Source organism: Oryzias latipes, chromosome 17 (assembly GCF_053564925.1).
Source record: "Oryzias latipes strain Hd-rR chromosome 17, Olatipes_Hd-rR_3.1".
Lineage (NCBI taxonomy): Eukaryota > Metazoa > Chordata > Actinopteri > Beloniformes > Adrianichthyidae > Oryzias > Oryzias latipes.
The window spans coordinates 35,560,009-35,576,958 of NC_136253.1; the positions used below are offsets into that span (position 1 = coordinate 35,560,009).

At 43.2% G+C, this 16,950-nt stretch overlaps 1 protein-coding gene across 4 annotated transcripts; it reads left to right on the plus strand.

The window, feature by feature from the left end:
- The first annotated feature begins 4,514 nt into the window (after positions 1-4,514).
- tpm4b (tropomyosin 4b) lies at positions 4,515-16,400 on the plus strand. Of its 4 annotated transcripts, none has more exons than XM_023965472.1 (9): positions 4,515-4,674; positions 5,792-5,917; positions 13,724-13,857; positions 14,854-14,971; positions 15,051-15,121; positions 15,193-15,268; positions 15,430-15,492; positions 15,572-15,641; positions 16,060-16,400. In XM_023965472.1, the coding sequence occupies exons 1-9, from the start codon at positions 4,561-4,563 to the stop codon at positions 16,140-16,142; spliced, it is 855 nt and encodes a 284-aa protein (XP_023821240.1). In that variant the 5' UTR covers positions 4,515-4,560; the 3' UTR covers positions 16,143-16,400. The 4 variants fall into 4 exon arrangements, with proteins under 4 accessions (XP_023821240.1, XP_023821242.1, XP_078791159.1 ...); XM_023965474.2 differs by lacking the exon at positions 16,060-16,400 and adding an exon at positions 15,799-15,974; XM_078935033.1 differs by lacking the exon at positions 5,792-5,917 and having other exon boundaries at positions 4,546-4,674.
- The last annotated feature ends 550 nt before the right edge of the window (positions 16,401-16,950 follow it).

The following is a 16,950-nucleotide window of genomic DNA, read 5'->3' on the forward strand; positions in this document are numbered from 1 at the left end:
ACTTCAGCTTTCGGTTCCAAAAATGGAGGTATGTTTCAGGGTAAGATAAGATAAGATATTCCTTTATTAGTCCCACCATGGGGAAATTTCCTTGTTGCGGCAGTAGTACAGGTACAATATACACACATACATTAAAAAAAAAGGCAAGTTGCCATAGCAACTGATGCTCTGAACATAACCTGGTCAGGAGCAGGTTTAGTTGAAGGTTAGTTTGTTTTCAGAGAGGTGAAGCAGCATGGCGTGTCCATTTGAAGATGATTTAGTGGATGAAGAAGCTCAGATAATACTTTTTCATCCATGAGAGGGTGATAAGACCACATTTGGATGTTGGAAAGATAAACCTTTTACTTTGATCTAACTTCATTATTTGCTTCAGTTAAGATAAATCATTTTTTTAGTTAAGTCAGCTTAAAAATAACACATAGTTTTCAGATAGTTATTTTACTTTCATTCAAATTAATTCAATTAAGTAGGTATAACTTTGGTGCTGCTGTTAGGTTGGCACCGCAAGGGATTGTGGGATACCATTCCCTTTGCCTGTCTGGACGGATTTGGGTTTAAGTGTGGGTTTGTGACCAAATGTGTTTAGTTGTTCAGCTGTTTTACTGTGTTCTGTCTAGTTATTTGTCCTACTGTGCTTAAGTCTCTGCACCATGAGTGAGAGGGAGGGAGAGGATCGTTAGTTTATTTAGCATCACAATTGCCTCACAGTGTAATGTTATAGTCGGAGACATGGTACATGACTTATTACTGCAAATCCATATTGTTTCAATCATATTGTTGTTACAAAAATGAGAATATCTGCAGGCTCAAATTTAGACATGAGAGTTCAAGAAGTACAATAAATTAAGATGGAAAAACATTTAATTGAATTGGAGTAAAATGACATTTTGTTAGATAAATATGTAAATTTGAGTTGTATTAAAATATTGAGTTGGATAGACGTAAGAAATTACGTTGAATAAATTCAACTCAATTACTTGTTACCAGCTGGAGTAATTAATTTAAGTTGGATAATTTATATAAACATGCATCACAATGAAAATAGAAATGAGATCAGAAACTCGTGCGTTTACTTTGTCTGTTCTTTTTCTCCAAGCAGAAACTCTTTCTTTTGCCGATGATGCAGCCGTGTTATTTTTTTGATGGACGTATAATCTTCATTAGCCGACATTAAAATCTCAGACTCCGTCTCACTGAAGTATAGCGCTCTCTTTTTTTCTCCACGCGTTTCCATGGTGACTCCAGAAATCGTTGATCCATTGAGAATGTCTTTATGTACCTGCTGTGCACGTGCATTAACCCAGGGTTACCAAGTCTAGCGTAATTACGCTAACTCATATCCGGTCTTTTGGAACCGACATACCCAAAGTAAGCAAGTTCAGGCAGATTTTGAGCCAGAGTTCAGGCTTAAAGTCAGGCTAGTTTAAACATGCTTCCTGAAATGGCCCCCAGCCTCGTTCAAGGACATGGAAAGTATATATATATATCAGAATCAGAATCAGAGATACTTTATTGATCCCACATGTGGGAAATGTGTTTGTCACCATAGCAACTGACAGCAGAGGGGAAAAAAGACTTAGAATTAAGTAAAAAAAAAACAACAAGAAAATGTAGCATAAATACAGACATCAAGGTATAATTTAAAAAAAGCTATTTACAGAACAGTGCAAGTAGAAAGATGTGCAAAAGAAATGTGCAAAATAGAAAACAACTAAATAAATAGGTAATAAAAGATGTGCAAAGGTTATCTTTTGCATTGTGTGTTGTTGTACAGGGTTATTGCATTGGGTATGAATGACTTTTGGTACCGGGCAGTTTTGGAGCGGAGCTGTCTGAGCCTCCTGGAGAAGGAGCTCCGCTGTTTGTTCATAAGAGGGTGGAGAGGATGCTCTGGGTTGTCCATGATTGAAAGGAGTCTGTTCAGGGACCTCCTCTCCATCACTGCTTCAAATGTGTTGAAGCCTGTTTGCAGCCAATGACAGAACCCACCTTCCTGATCAGCTTGTTCAGTCTGTTGGTGTCACTGACTGCAATGCTGCTTCCCCAGCAGACCACGGAGGAGAACAGGGTGCTGGCTACCACAGACTGGTAGAAGATCCCCAGCATCTTGCTGCACACATTAAAGGACCTCAGCTTCCTAAGGAAGTAGAGTCCGCTGCAGGCCCTCTTGTACACAGCGGTGCTGTGGCTCCTCCAGCTCAGTCTGCTGTCAATAGTCACACCCAGATATTTATACTCCTCGACCGCTTCTACATCCTTGCCCAGGATGCAGAGGGGTTGTAAGACAGTCCTTTTCCTCCGGAAGTCGATCACCATCTCCCTGGTCTTGTCCACATTGAGCAGCAGGTGATTCTCTCCAGCCCACTCCACAAATCCGTCCACCAGCCTCCTGTACTACTGTGTATATATATATATATATATATATATGTATGTATGTACACAAAAAATTAATGCAGAAACAAATAAATGCCTTACTATGACAAAAAACATGTGAAATAACAATACAAATTTAAATGTATCTTGACGTGTAATTATTAGATATGTGAAAGTCATAATCTTTTAATAATTTTAGATGTGCCTAACATCAAAATGTCTTTTCGCCATGTTACTGCAATAGCGCCCCCTGCTGGATTAACGTACATTCATTAATTCTGTCAGTGCGAACCACACTTGTTGTGTAATAAATAAAACTACCACCAGATGGCACTGTTACATCGGTGAAAATATGTGTTAACGTCTACGTTAGGAAAAATTGTGTAATTTAATAAATTAGGAAAAGGCACAAAAAACAACAACTTTATTTTATTTTAAGTGATCTTATCAAAAAAACATTCATATTATTTTAAATGATCTTATCAGAAAAACCTTCAGAAGATGTTTTTCCCCCCGCAGAAGCTGTTAAAACTGTTTGCCTCAGGGAGAGGATCTGAAAATGCTTCACACGCATCGCACATGTCTGACGCATGATCAGCACATGCAGGTATTTCTGCAGTGAACAGGTTGGCCCTGTGTCGTTCATGCGTGTGAAGCGAATCCTCAGGGTGGTGCAAACGTTGAAGACGGATCTGAGCTAGTCTGCATTCTTAAAGCTTGCACTCATATTAAGTCTGCGCAGTTCTTCCCTTCACATAGCTTAGTGATTTATCCTCAGCAAGACTGAACTCCCAAGGCGATCCTGTGGCGTTTGAGGCAGTTTTTACCATACAAGGAGAAGAGGAGTCCGGCTTGGTTTCCTGTGGGAGGGTTCTGATTTCACTCTCTTTTTCTGATTCACACTGTTTCTATTTCTCTGCCCTCCAGCTTCCATGTCCCAAACACTTCACCCGAGCCGGTTTCACAAACCAAATCACTGTTTTGACTCGTCTGTAACCTCAACTGTAATCCTCACAGCCATTCTTTTGACAGACGCAGGAATGCATCCTTATCTTTGAACAGCATTTAGTTCATTTTGGTTAACAGCAGGATTTCAGAGCCTTCAAAGAGCCGCCGCCCTGTGAACGTCTGCCAAAAACAGGTTCCTTTTTTTGTGACAGGGATTCCCATAAACATCCACAGTTTCAGCTGGTCTGGATGAAAAACAAAGTTACCGACGTTCCTGAAGATCATAAAAAGCAACAACAAAGACAAACTCTCAAACGCTCCTGTTCTCAGCCTTTGTGTCTCATTTTTTAAACGTTACCCGTCCTGTACGGACGCAAAACGGAGTGAGGATGGTTCCAAGAACCGCAGGGACTGTGGGACACATTCAAACAGGGAAATCCATCTTCAGACGGGACCTGATGGCGTCAGGGCGGCTTGACCTGGGATCTGTGTTTTTAGCTTGGGCAGCTGGTAAGGATGAACTGAAGACGAGACAAGTCCATCCCCGAATCCACCTTCTGCTCTTAGTCACATCGGTTCTTCCATCCCAGGTTCTGGTTTCACGAGAACCACAGCTCGAGCGGCGGAATCACACATGCCGACGCCGTCGTTTCCTTTAGATGTTTGTGCGACTTTAGAAATGTTTTTCCTGGAAATTGGTGGCGTTTGCTCCTTGAAGGTGTGTCAGCCCAGCAGCAGAACCTGAGATGGACCTGAGGGTTTCTGCAGCTCCCCCAGGATCAGTGTAGACCACATGGAGGCCAAACCGTCTTTGGTGGGATCATTTCCATGCAGCCCTTTTGTCCTTGCTGACGTTAGCATCAATTTGAACAATCCTCAGTTCCAGCCTGTGTCCACAGAGAGGAAAACAGCAGATGAGTTCTGGAGGGTCTCCCGCTTTCATCTGTAAATCCATCAAAACAGAAAACTCAAAGAGGCGACGGCGTCCTGAAACCACAGAGATCCTAGGAGACGAGTTTTACTGGGAAAAGGGGGGGCCCTAAGGCCTTGAGGAGGTGAACGGGTGGAAAACTCCAGTTTAGACGACGCTCCCACTCTGCATCCTCCTGCCCTCTCCTGTGCTTCCCCCTCGTCCTCACCCCGCCCCCCAGTCCCCCCCCCCCCCCCCCCCCCTCAGCCTAGTGAGGGCTCCTGCAAGCCAGAAGAACCTGCAGACGCGAAGAGCCGACCGGCACCATGGAGGCCCTCAAGAAGAAGATGCAGATGCTGAAACTGGACAAGGAGAGCGCCTGCGACCGGGCCCAGCAGGCGGAGACCGACAAGAAGACGGCGGAAGATGAATGCAAGCAGGTGAGATGGAGCCGCTGAGGCCGACCGGGGGGGGTCTTCAACCGGCAGGGCAACGTGCTCGGGGGGGAGGCACCAGAAGAATAAGAGAGACGGATTCTAGAGGAAAAATATATGCAAACACTAAAGTGACAAAAAAGGCAAAAGATGTAAATAAAGCAGCTCAGCAGCAGATTTTATAGATTGTTTTGATGAAATGAACCTTCAGGCATTTGAGGAAACTGAACGTTTGGTGAGACAGACGGCAGAGTTGTTCTGGATCGATTCTGTCAGAACAACTGAGACCCAGAGAAAGCAGAGGATTCAGAGAAAAACATCTCCTGCTTGTTTTATTTGCCAAACATGAGTTCAAACTCAAATGGAAATGAATTCATAATGATTTGGAGCAGAGAGGAAGATGCTCATCAAAGTGGTGGACAGAACAAGCAGGATCTACGGGGGATGAAGCTGAGCTGAGAGGCTCCAACACGCCCTCCCCAGCAGTCGGTGCCTTTTCCAGGCACGGTGGTGGGTCCTCCTCGTCTGGACTCTGTTCGGCGCTGCGTCGCTCCAGCCGGACTTAATGACGGCAAACTTCTCCCTGCTAATGAAGCTGAATCCAGAGATGTGATGAGGGTTTGGGGATGCCTGCAGCACCAGAGGGGGGGGGGGCGTCCCTGGGGTTGGATTGTAGGAATGCTACAGATGAACCAAACAGAATCCTGACGCCGCGGTCAGACTGTGACGGTTGTCTTCACGCCGCACACATCAGCAGGTTGTGAGCAGTCAGCATGAAATCCTAGAAGATCATTCAAAGCTCCTCCGTTTGTTGGGAGAGTGGGGGTGCACGCAGCAGAGGGGGGGGGTTTCTTGGGGAGCAGAACAGCCGAGTGCAGCCGGGCCGACACAAGGTCCAAACGATGTCAGCATCTCTGAGACAGAAGATCAGAAACAGACTCCTGCAGCCATGAGAAAAACCCCAAATATTCTCCCTGAGCGAGGAACCCGGTTCTGATGACCCACCTGGCTCTTTGGTTCCACCAGAGAACATTCCTGCCTTTACAGAACGAGTCCTGCCCATGTCTCAACTACAGCAACGGGTTTCAAATCCTCACCTTTCATGTTTCTGTTGGCCTCACAGCTGGAAGAGGAACTTCTCGCTCTGCAGCGGAAGCTGAAGGGAACAGAAGACGAGTTGGACCAGAACTCTGAGGCGCTGAAGGACGCTCAGGACAAACTGGACCGGTCCGAGAAGAAGGCCGCAGATGTGAGTTCAGTGCAGCTTTCCTCCTGTTCGCTGATGCATGATCCGAGCACGAAGGTGAAATGAGGGTGACACCGTCAGATGGTTGAGTGACCTTCACAGGTCAAAGCGCTCTTAGTACCGCCTTTTCAGCCCGTTTTTCATTCAAAACAGAGAAAACAGAGGATGTGTTTTCATTTCCAGACAGCCATGTCTGAAGAACTCCTTCAGCTGAGGGACAGACTGCCCCAAAAAAGGCTAAAACTGTCTTTTCTGAAGCTTTGGATCCTTTCTGGGTTCAGTCTGCGGCTCACAGGAGCCAGAAGAGCCACGTCTGACGCTGCCTCAGAGTCTGACTGTGTGCAAACAACCGGAAACCGTTCAGTCAACACACGTTTACTGCCGTGACTGACTGCTGAGGAAAAGAGCCTTTCCTGCATCTCATCTGGATCTGACCAAATCCGCTCATGAACCACGGAGGGTCTGCTGCCTCCAGAGCCGTTTCTGCCGCTCACACGGCTTCCCCTCAAGCAGAGACAAAACCCGGGAGCCTGCAGCCGCGCAGGAATGCCAGGAATGCAGCTTAGGCAAACACTGAAGCCCCCAGCGCGGGGTTCCATGAGATCAGCGCGCTGGCCTTTTTAGGAGAGGACGGCCTCACGGCACACATCCCACAGGCAGCACCACGCCACTCTGAGACGGCCATGCAGAGCGCCGGCAACAAGAGGGACGTCACACAGTATCGGTCTGAAGGAGCGTTCATCTTCATCACCAACAAACTCCAACAGTTAGATCTGGATTATGCTCAAAGTGGAACAATAGAAATTCATTTCTAATTCTATTTGACAGTCATTTCATGGACTAAATTGGGCGGCTGTGGTGCAGCGGCAGGGCGGTCAACCCATGATCGTAACATTGCAGGTTCAATTCCTGCCTTGCACGCCCATGAGTCGAAGTGTCCTTGGGCCAGACACTGAACCCCACCTTGCCTCTGGTGGGAGGTTGGTGCCAGTGTTCGGCAGCGGAGCCGCCATCAGTGTGTGAATGTGTGTGTGAACGTAAAGCGCTTTGTAGGTAGAAAAGCGCCATACAAGTATATTAATATACACCATTTACACCACTTGAATGTATAAATGCAAATATATACATTTATGATTAGGAGCAAATAGAATGTTAGGACGATAGCATCATCTATTTTTATTTTATAAATTGATATCTTAAATAGATTCGGTATGCAGTTTCTATGTATTTTTATTGTTGTTTTCTTTGTTTTTTATTGCTGCAAATGTTTTAAAATAAATCAAGTTAATCGGTGGATTTAATGCATCAAATCACAACATTTCTCTAAACATTTTACTGGGATATTTGGAAGAAACTTCTGGAAAAATGTTGCTGCTGTTTTGTTGTAACGATGTTGCTGACTCAGCTTTTTCTATAAACAAAGAACAAAAATAAAGACGGTCTTTCAACATAACTTTATTGTTCTGAAAGGAAGAAACAGACGAGGGGAAAGTTTCACAAAATAACTTTTAAAAATACACAAGTCTGAGAAGTTTAAAACAGAAATCAAATGTCTGCCTCAATTTTACAGATGATACACATGTATGACATGACGTTATACACATGTATGACATGATGTTATACACATGTATGACATGATGTTATACACATGTATGACATGACGTTATTCATGTGTATGACATGACGTTATACACATGTATGACATGACGTTATACACATGTATGACATGACGTTATTCATGTGTATGACATGATGTTATACACATGTATGACATGACGTTATTCATGTGTATGACATGACGTTATACACATGTATGACATGACGTTATACACATGTATGACATGACGTTATACACATGTATGACATGACGTTATTCATGTGTATGACATGACGTTATATACATGTATGACATGACGTTATTCATGTGTATGACATGACATTATACACATGTATGACATGACGTTATACACATGTGTGACATGACATTATACACATGTATGACATGACGTTAAAAACATGTATGACATGACGTTATACACATGTATGACATGACGTTATACACATGTATGACATGACGTTATACACATGTATGACATGACGTTATTCATGTGTATGACATGACGTTATACACATGTATGACATGACGTTATACACATGTATGACATGACGTTATTCAAGGGTATGACATGACGTTATACACATGTATGACATGACGTTATACACATGTATGACATGACGTTATACACATGTATGACATGATGTTATACACGTGTATGACATGACGTTATTCATGTGTATGACATGACGTTATACACAGGTATGACATGACGTTATACACATGTATGACATGACGTTATACACATGTATGACATGACGTTATACACATGTATGACATGACGTTATTCATGTGTATGACATGACGTTATATACATGTATGACATGACGTTATTCATGTGTATGACATGACGTTATACACATGTATGACATGACGTTATACACATGTATGACATGATGTTATACACGTGTATGACATGACGTTATTCATGTGTATGACATGACGTTATACACATGTATGACATGACGTTATACACATGTATGACATGACGTTATACACATGTATGACATGATTTTATACACATGTATGACATGACGTTATTCATGTGTATGACATGACCTTATACACATGTATGACATGACGTTATACACATGTATGACATGACGTTAAACACATGTATGACATGACGTTATACACATGTATGACATGACGTTATACACATGTATGACATGACGTTATACACATGTATGACATGACATTATACACATGTATGACATGACGTTATTCATGTGTATGACATGACGTTATACACATGTATGACATGACGTTAAACACATGTATGACATGACGTTATACACATGTATGACATGACGTTATACACATGTATGACATGACGTTAAACACATGTATGACATGACGTTATACACATGTATGACATGACGTTATACACATGTATGACATGACATTATACACATGTATGACATTACGTTATTCATGTGTATGACATGACGTTATACACATGTATGACATGACGTTAAACACATGTATGACATGACGTTATACACATGTATGACATGACGTTATACACATGTATGACATGACGTTAAACACATGTATGACATGACGTTATACACATGTATGACATGACGTTATACACATGTATGACATGACGTTATTCATGTGTATGACATGACGTTATACACATGTATGACATGACGTTATTCATGTGTATGACATGACGTTATACACATGTATGACATGACGTTATACACATGTATGACATGACGTTATACACATGTATGACATGACGTTATACACATGTATGACATGACGTTATACACATGTATGACATGACGTTATACACATGTATGACATGAAATTATACACATGTATGACATGACGTTATTCATGTGTATGACATGACGTTATACACATGTATGACATGACGTTAAACACATGTATGACATGACGTTATACACATATATGACATGATGTTATACACATGTATGACATGATGTTATACACATGTATGACATGACGTTATACACATGTATGACATGATGTTATACACATGTATGACATGACGTTATACACATGTATGACATGACATTATACACATGTATGACATGACGTTATTCATGTGTATGACATGACGTTATACACATGTATGACATGACGTTATACACATGTATGACATGACGTTATACACATATATGACATGACCTTATACACATGTATGACATGATGTTATACACATGTATGACATGGCATTATACACATGTATGACATGACGTTATACACATGTATGACATGACGTTATACACATGTATGACATGACATTATACACATATATGACATGACGTTATACACATGTATGACATGACGTTAAACACATGTATGACATGACGTTATACACATATATGACATGACGTTATACACATGTATGACATGATGTTATACACATGTATGACATGTCGTTAAACACATGTATGACATGACGTTATACACATGTATGACATGACGTTATACACATGTATGACATGACGTTATACACATGTATGACATGACCTTATACACATGTATGACATGACGTTATACACATGTATGACATGACGTTATACACATGTATGACATGACGTTATACACATGTATGACATGATGTTATACACATGTATGACATGACGTTATACACATGTATGACATGACGTTATACACATGTATGACATGACCTTATACACATGTATGACATGACGTTATACACATGTATGACATGACGTTATACACATGTATGACATGATGTTATACACATGTATGACATGACGTTATACACATGTATGACATGATGTTATACACATGTATGACATGACGTTATACACATGTATGACATGACGTTATACACATGTATGACATGATGTTATACACATGTATGACATGACGTTATTCATGTGTATGACATGACGTTATACACATGTATGACATGACATTATACACATATATGACATGATGTTATACACATGTATGACATGATGTTATACACATGTATGACATGACGTTATACACATGTATGACATGACGTTATACACATGTATGACATGACGTTATACACATGTATGACATGACGTTATACACATGTATGACATGACGTTATACACATGTATGACATGATGTTATACACATGTATGACATGACGTTATACACATGTATGACATGACGTTATACACATGTATGACATGACCTTATACACATGTATGACATGACGTTATACACATGTATGACATGACGTTATACACATGTATGACATGATGTTATACACATGTATGACATGACGTTATACACATGTATGACATGATGTTATACACATGTATGACATGACGTTATACACATGTATGACATGACGTTATACACATGTATGACATGACGTTATACACATGTATGACATGACGTTAAACACATGTATGACATGACGTTATACACATATATGACATGACGTTATACACATGTATGACATGATGTTATACACATGTATGACATGTCGTTAAACACATGTATGACATGACGTTATACACATGTATGACATGACGTTATACACATGTATGACATGACGTTATACACATGTATGACATGACGTTATACACATGTATGACATGACATTATACACATGTATGACATGACGTTATTCATGTGTATGACATGACGTTATACACATGTATGACATGACGTTATACACATATATGACATGATGTTATACACATGTATGACATGATGTTATACACATGTATGACATGATGTTATTCATGTGTATGACATGACGTTATACACATGTATGACATGATGTTATACACATGTATGACATGATGTTATACACATGTATGACATGATGTTATTCATGTGTATGACATGACGTGTAAGATGTGATACACATGTATGATGTGTATCACATGTGTTACTGCAAGTCTCAGAAACAGATATTAGTTTGTTTTTTAACTTTGTTTTTTCTGGTTAAATCAAAAGAAACCATGAAGACGGATGGTTGCCAGGTTGTGAGTCCAGGTGAGGCCTGAAAGTTCAGAGGGGGCAGACAGGTGACGTCAGTGAGGAGGACTCGTGCGTGAGTGTGTGCGTGCGTGCGTGAGTGTGCGGATCAGAGAGAATAGAACAGCTGGGGCAGAAATGAATGAATCGTGTAACTGCATTTCTGTCTGCACATGAACTCACATGTGCAGCCGGGTCAGAACCCCCGAACCGGTTCAACCCCTCCTTCAGAAACTACACGTTTATTTTTATTTTCGTCCCGCTGACGGTCTCCCGCCGGTAACCAGCCGGTCTCCCTCCATCAAAGTGGGACACGGCCGAACCGAACCGGGTCAGAGAGACGACAGGCGGCGTCCGTCCGCCCCGATGATGACAGCTCAGACTCGTCGGGATTGGATGACCTCCCCGTAAATTTCCTGAGTCCTCCCAGCCCTTTTTTTTCCTTCATTCCGCCCCGCACGTCCCTGATTTCCTGCCGAAGGGAGACGGACTGGGAAGAAGTTTCCTGGGAATCTGCGGCACAGCTCGGCTCGGCACAGCACGGCTCCCGGCCATTGTTCGTGTTTGCTCTGAGGAGAACAAAGATCCGGGAATCATGGAGATGGTGAAGAAGAAGATCCAGAGCCTGCAGCTGCAAGTGGATGAGGCGGAAGACCGGGCGCTGGCGGTGCAGCGGGAGCTGGACTTCGAGAAGGAACTTCGGGAGAAAGTGAGAAACTTTTACGGTGACCGTTCGAGCGCCTGGTTCACGACCGGACCTTTCCTGTTCATCACCTTAATGTGACGTCATCTAGCTGTTTTTTTTCCTTTACTTTTTGCTGGATTTTTTTGTTTTATTGAACTGTAACTGAGATTGATTGTTACGTTAGTGGAGTCTGTGTTTTCCCACACTTTTCAACCATCCGTGAAGTGTTTTTTGCAGAACTCTTTGTTCCACCGAGAAGCCTTTTCAATGCGGGTGTGTTCAGGCCCGTCGGGAAAACGAAGTAGCGGTTCCCTTTCTGTTTCTGTGGGGACAAAAGAAACGGCGCCGTTATCTGATTTCTGCCCCACCGGAAACAGCGGGGGGTTGGAGTGGGGGGTGGAAGGTTTTCAGGGTTGAGCGTGACTCCTGTCCGGTGTTAGCGTGTTTTCAAACCCGCTCCGACCGCAGAGTCCAGAAGTCAATAAAGGAGGAGAAAGTCCGAACAGGTTAACGGAGATCAGCAGGAAACTCGTTTCTGTGACGTTAAACCCGTTCCACGCGGAAATGCAGCTCAGATCTGAAGTTACGGCGGCGTCTCATCTGTAAATGAGAAACAGGGAGGAACCTTTACTACAGACAGCCACCAGGGGGCGCTCGATTGTAGGCGTTCTTGGCCCCTGTGTGTGGGATGGGTCAATCCCTGCCCCGGAGGACTGAGAAGAAGAAGAAATTCAAAAATCAGGACAGTTATGACTGTTTACTGGATGATGTAAAAGTCTGATAATTAATAACAATATCACTTTGAAAGTTTCTTAGTGTCTGTAAAGACATGTAAGTCGTGGAATTAAACTCCAACTTGAACTTAGAGAGTTTAAGTCCCCCTCCTTTCACCTGCTGGTCTTTTTTCAAAGCAGCCAGTGGTCTTTAATTATGAATTATGTCCTCTTTAGACATGATTAAAAAAGAAACAGAATTATGGTTACTAAAGAAAATGGCATCACTTTCTGGGGCAGTTTCTGCAGAGCAGCAGGAGTTCATTAGGAATTAACCTCTGAGTTGGGGGGGGGGCTGTCAACGTGCAGTAACTAGTGCCGTACTTTATGACACAGGTGTAGAGTATCCATCACCTCTCTACACACCTGAGCCGAGGCAAAGGGGGGGGGCTTGTGGCCCCGCCCAGTGTGTTCTCTACGTCACAAATACGATTGTTTTCAGCTGGAATTTTTTCATCTGCTCCTGATTTACAACCATTTGAATCAAGAAATGCTCAGAAACGCAATTTTGAGCTGAATTGTGTTTTTATGTCCATCATCAGAAACGATCGTGTTAGTGAACCCAACAGTCTTTTACTGTCAACTCGTTGATTCTGCTCCGCCGTTCCTCAAAAGAGCTGCAGATGTGTGCAGTGTGACTCAGTCGCCATGGAAACACGACTCAAAGAGAATCCCGTGATTCCAGCAGGTCTCCTTTGGCGGTCCTCTGGAGGAAATTAATGTTTCTAAAGTTTGTTTCCGTCACCTAACCTCTGTTTTTCAAGGCGGAGGGGGAGGTGGCGTCTCTGAACCGCCGCATCCAGCTGGTGGAGGAAGAGTTGGACCGCGCTCAGGAGAGACTGGCCACGGCCCTGCAGAAGCTGGAGGAGGCTGAGAAGGCTGCTGACGAGAGCGAAAGGTCAAACAACCGCACTACAATACCCACAGTGCATTGCTATCACATCCTAGATCAGGGGTGGCAAACTACGGCCCGGCGGCCATATGCGGCCCGTTAAATGATTTAATCTGGCCCGCCAAACTGGAATAAATTATATTGATATTTCCCCTGTAATTCTGGAGTCCACTCTGCCAATACAGTGACCTTTGACCTTTGGTTAGATGTAGAGAGTTATTCAGCAACCATGTGGTGCTGGAAGATGAGTTGTTTCTCCGATGTTTCTGATAATTCCAACCTCTCATGAACGCAGCATTTCACCAATTGTTCGTCCTCCCCCAGGGGCATCGATCCATCGGTCCAATTGGCTCCAAAATGAGAACAAAATCCAAAAAGTTCCGTTTTAAAATATATACAACAATTTTTAATCAGTTCAAGAATGCTTTCAGCAAGATTCCATGTTATTTCTTTCTCTGATGAGGCGGGCGACCAGAACGCTCCACAGATCTGCCCGTCTGTCGGATTTGAGAACCGTCTGTGGCCCACGAGTCCAAGCGTTTGCCCAGCCCTGTCCTAGATGCTCACATGTTAGCAGTTAGTTTCTGAGTGGTTACAGTCAAACCGAGGGGGGGGCAGTTGCAGGACTAAACAGCAAAAATAATCAAATGAAAAGAGATCTGAGCAAAGTGAGGGAAGTAATGTTTTCACATCACTACAAATGCAAAAGGTTTCAGTCAAAAGTTAGCAGATATTTGTTTAGCTTAAGGTAGAAAATACATTTAAAAAATCCAGGTTTTTTTGGAAAAAAACCAAAAACATTTATGCCTGGAGACTTACGTGACTCTGAGCTGCTTTTAGTATCGTTTCAAATTTCTGACATCAGTTTAAGATCCTCCCCATCAACATACATAACTAAAATATTGAACAGGAAGTCATTTCCACCAATTTTGTGACAAATAAAGAAACGTATGTTTGTCCTTTCCATTTTGATCTCACGCTGACGGCTCATCGTGTCCTCAGGGGCATGAAGGTGATCGAGAACAGAGCCATGAAAGACGAGGAGAAGATGGAGATCCAGGAAATGCAGCTCAAAGAGGCCAAACACATCGCTGAGGAGGCCGACCGTAAATACGAGGAGGTGCAGACGCGGCGCTCTCTTCCACCAGGTCCCAGCCTTTCAGTTCTGTTCTTAAGACGGTCCTTCCGCTTGGTGACAGGTGGCGCGTAAGCTGGTGATCCTGGAGACGGAGCTGGAGCGGGCCGAAGAACGGGCAGAAATATCAGAGCTGTACGTACAAAGACCGTGAGAAGCTGCATTCGGGCGCCGCTGGTTTGTGACTGCGTTTGTGTGTCTGTCAGGAAGTGCAGCGAACTGGAGGACGAGCTGAAGAACGTGACCAACAACCTGAAGTCTCTGGAGGCTCAGTCGGACAAAGTAAGTGTCTGTGGTCGGTCGGCATGGTCTGGGCTTCAGCGCTTGTCTAAACCACATCAGAAAGGTTCTTTCTGTTTCACTATAATGTCCCCATCAGTTCTACGAGCTCCTTTTCAGAATTCAGATCAACATCATGAAGCAAATTTTCTTTTTCTGTGCAGTACTCTGACAAAGAAGACAAATACGAGGAGGAGATCAAAGTCCTGAATGACAGACTGAAGGAGGTAATTTCGCGTCCGTCTGAGTGTTTTGTGATCTGAGCTGAACCGTGAACGGAGGTCTGATGTTTGTTGTTGTGCCAAGGCGGAAACCCGAGCGGAATTTGCAGAAAGAACCGTGGCGAAGCTGGAAAAGGCCGTAGATGACTTGGAAGGTGCGCCTCATTTCTGTCCTTCCACAGCAAACTCCAGCTGACCGTGTCTAACTCAAAAACCTCAGACTGGACTAACCGCTGTCACCAAAGCCTCCAACTCCTGCTCCACCCTTTCTTTTTCCTCCCTCCTTGGGCTCTCTCTGCCTTTCCCCTGCAGACGAGCTCTTCACCCAGAAGCTGAAATGCAAGGCCACCAGCGAGGAGCTGGAGCAAGCCCTCAATGACACGAGCATCCTGTGACCCCTGACCTGTGACCCCTGACCTGTCTTTGGATCTGTTCTCACACTGAACTGAAGATCGATGAATCCTTTTCCTCTTTTCCTCCTTTCTCTGCTTCAGCTTCACTTTGCTCTAAAGTCATCATCATTTCTGATCATTCTTGACATGTATTTGTTTTTCCCACCACTCTGCGTTGCAGAATGCCTATCACACGCAAAGGACGAGAACATGGAAATGCAACAAGTCCTGGACCAAACGCTGCAGGAACTCAACTGCTTGTGAAGCACCGAGAGAAGCGATTGACAGCAAAGAAAAACAAAAAAAAAACGGCTCTCTTTTTGTAAAAGACTTTTTTACTTCTTGATCATTTCTCCTTTACCTGGTAAACACAAATAGCCCCTTTTATACCCATTTGTTTCCTTTTGTTTCTCTTCTTTTTGATGAAAATGGTTTGGGGTCCGTGCCGTTTCCATTTCTGTGTTGGAAACGGTTGTAGACCAAACTGAGCACAAATAAAGCTGCTGATGATGTCGGCCTTAACTCTGCTGCTGCTAGTGGGGACGATGAGGAGCGAGGTGTGCTCTTCATCTTCTGTGCACCATGGGTGCAGCGTTGAGCCTCCATGAAAGAGCTCTGCATGCAGGAACCCGCGGCTTCCTCCAACACACACCACAGTTTCTCCAGATTCAGGCTTTGAGGGGACTTATTGATGAGTTAAGGCCTAAAACTGATCATGTTAGAGGTCCCAAAAGAAAAGGAACCCATACCAATGCTTAAAGATTAACCTACATTTCCTTTTGTTTTGATTAAAGATAAGCAGTCTGCCCATCAAAATGACCAAGTTAGAAGCTCCCATCATGCTAAAGACCTGCAGTGTTGAAGCATTCAGACAGTCTGCTCACATGACTGACATCTGGGTTTACTCTGCTGTCTACGTTCTTCATCATAGTCAGTCATTGTTTCAGACACGGATCCGCATCAAATATAGAAAAGTCAACAACATGGCAAGAATTAAAAACAAAAAAACCTCTTGGATTGAAGTAAAAAACGCCGGTAGCTGTCATCTGAACCCATCCTGCTTGTTCGGCTG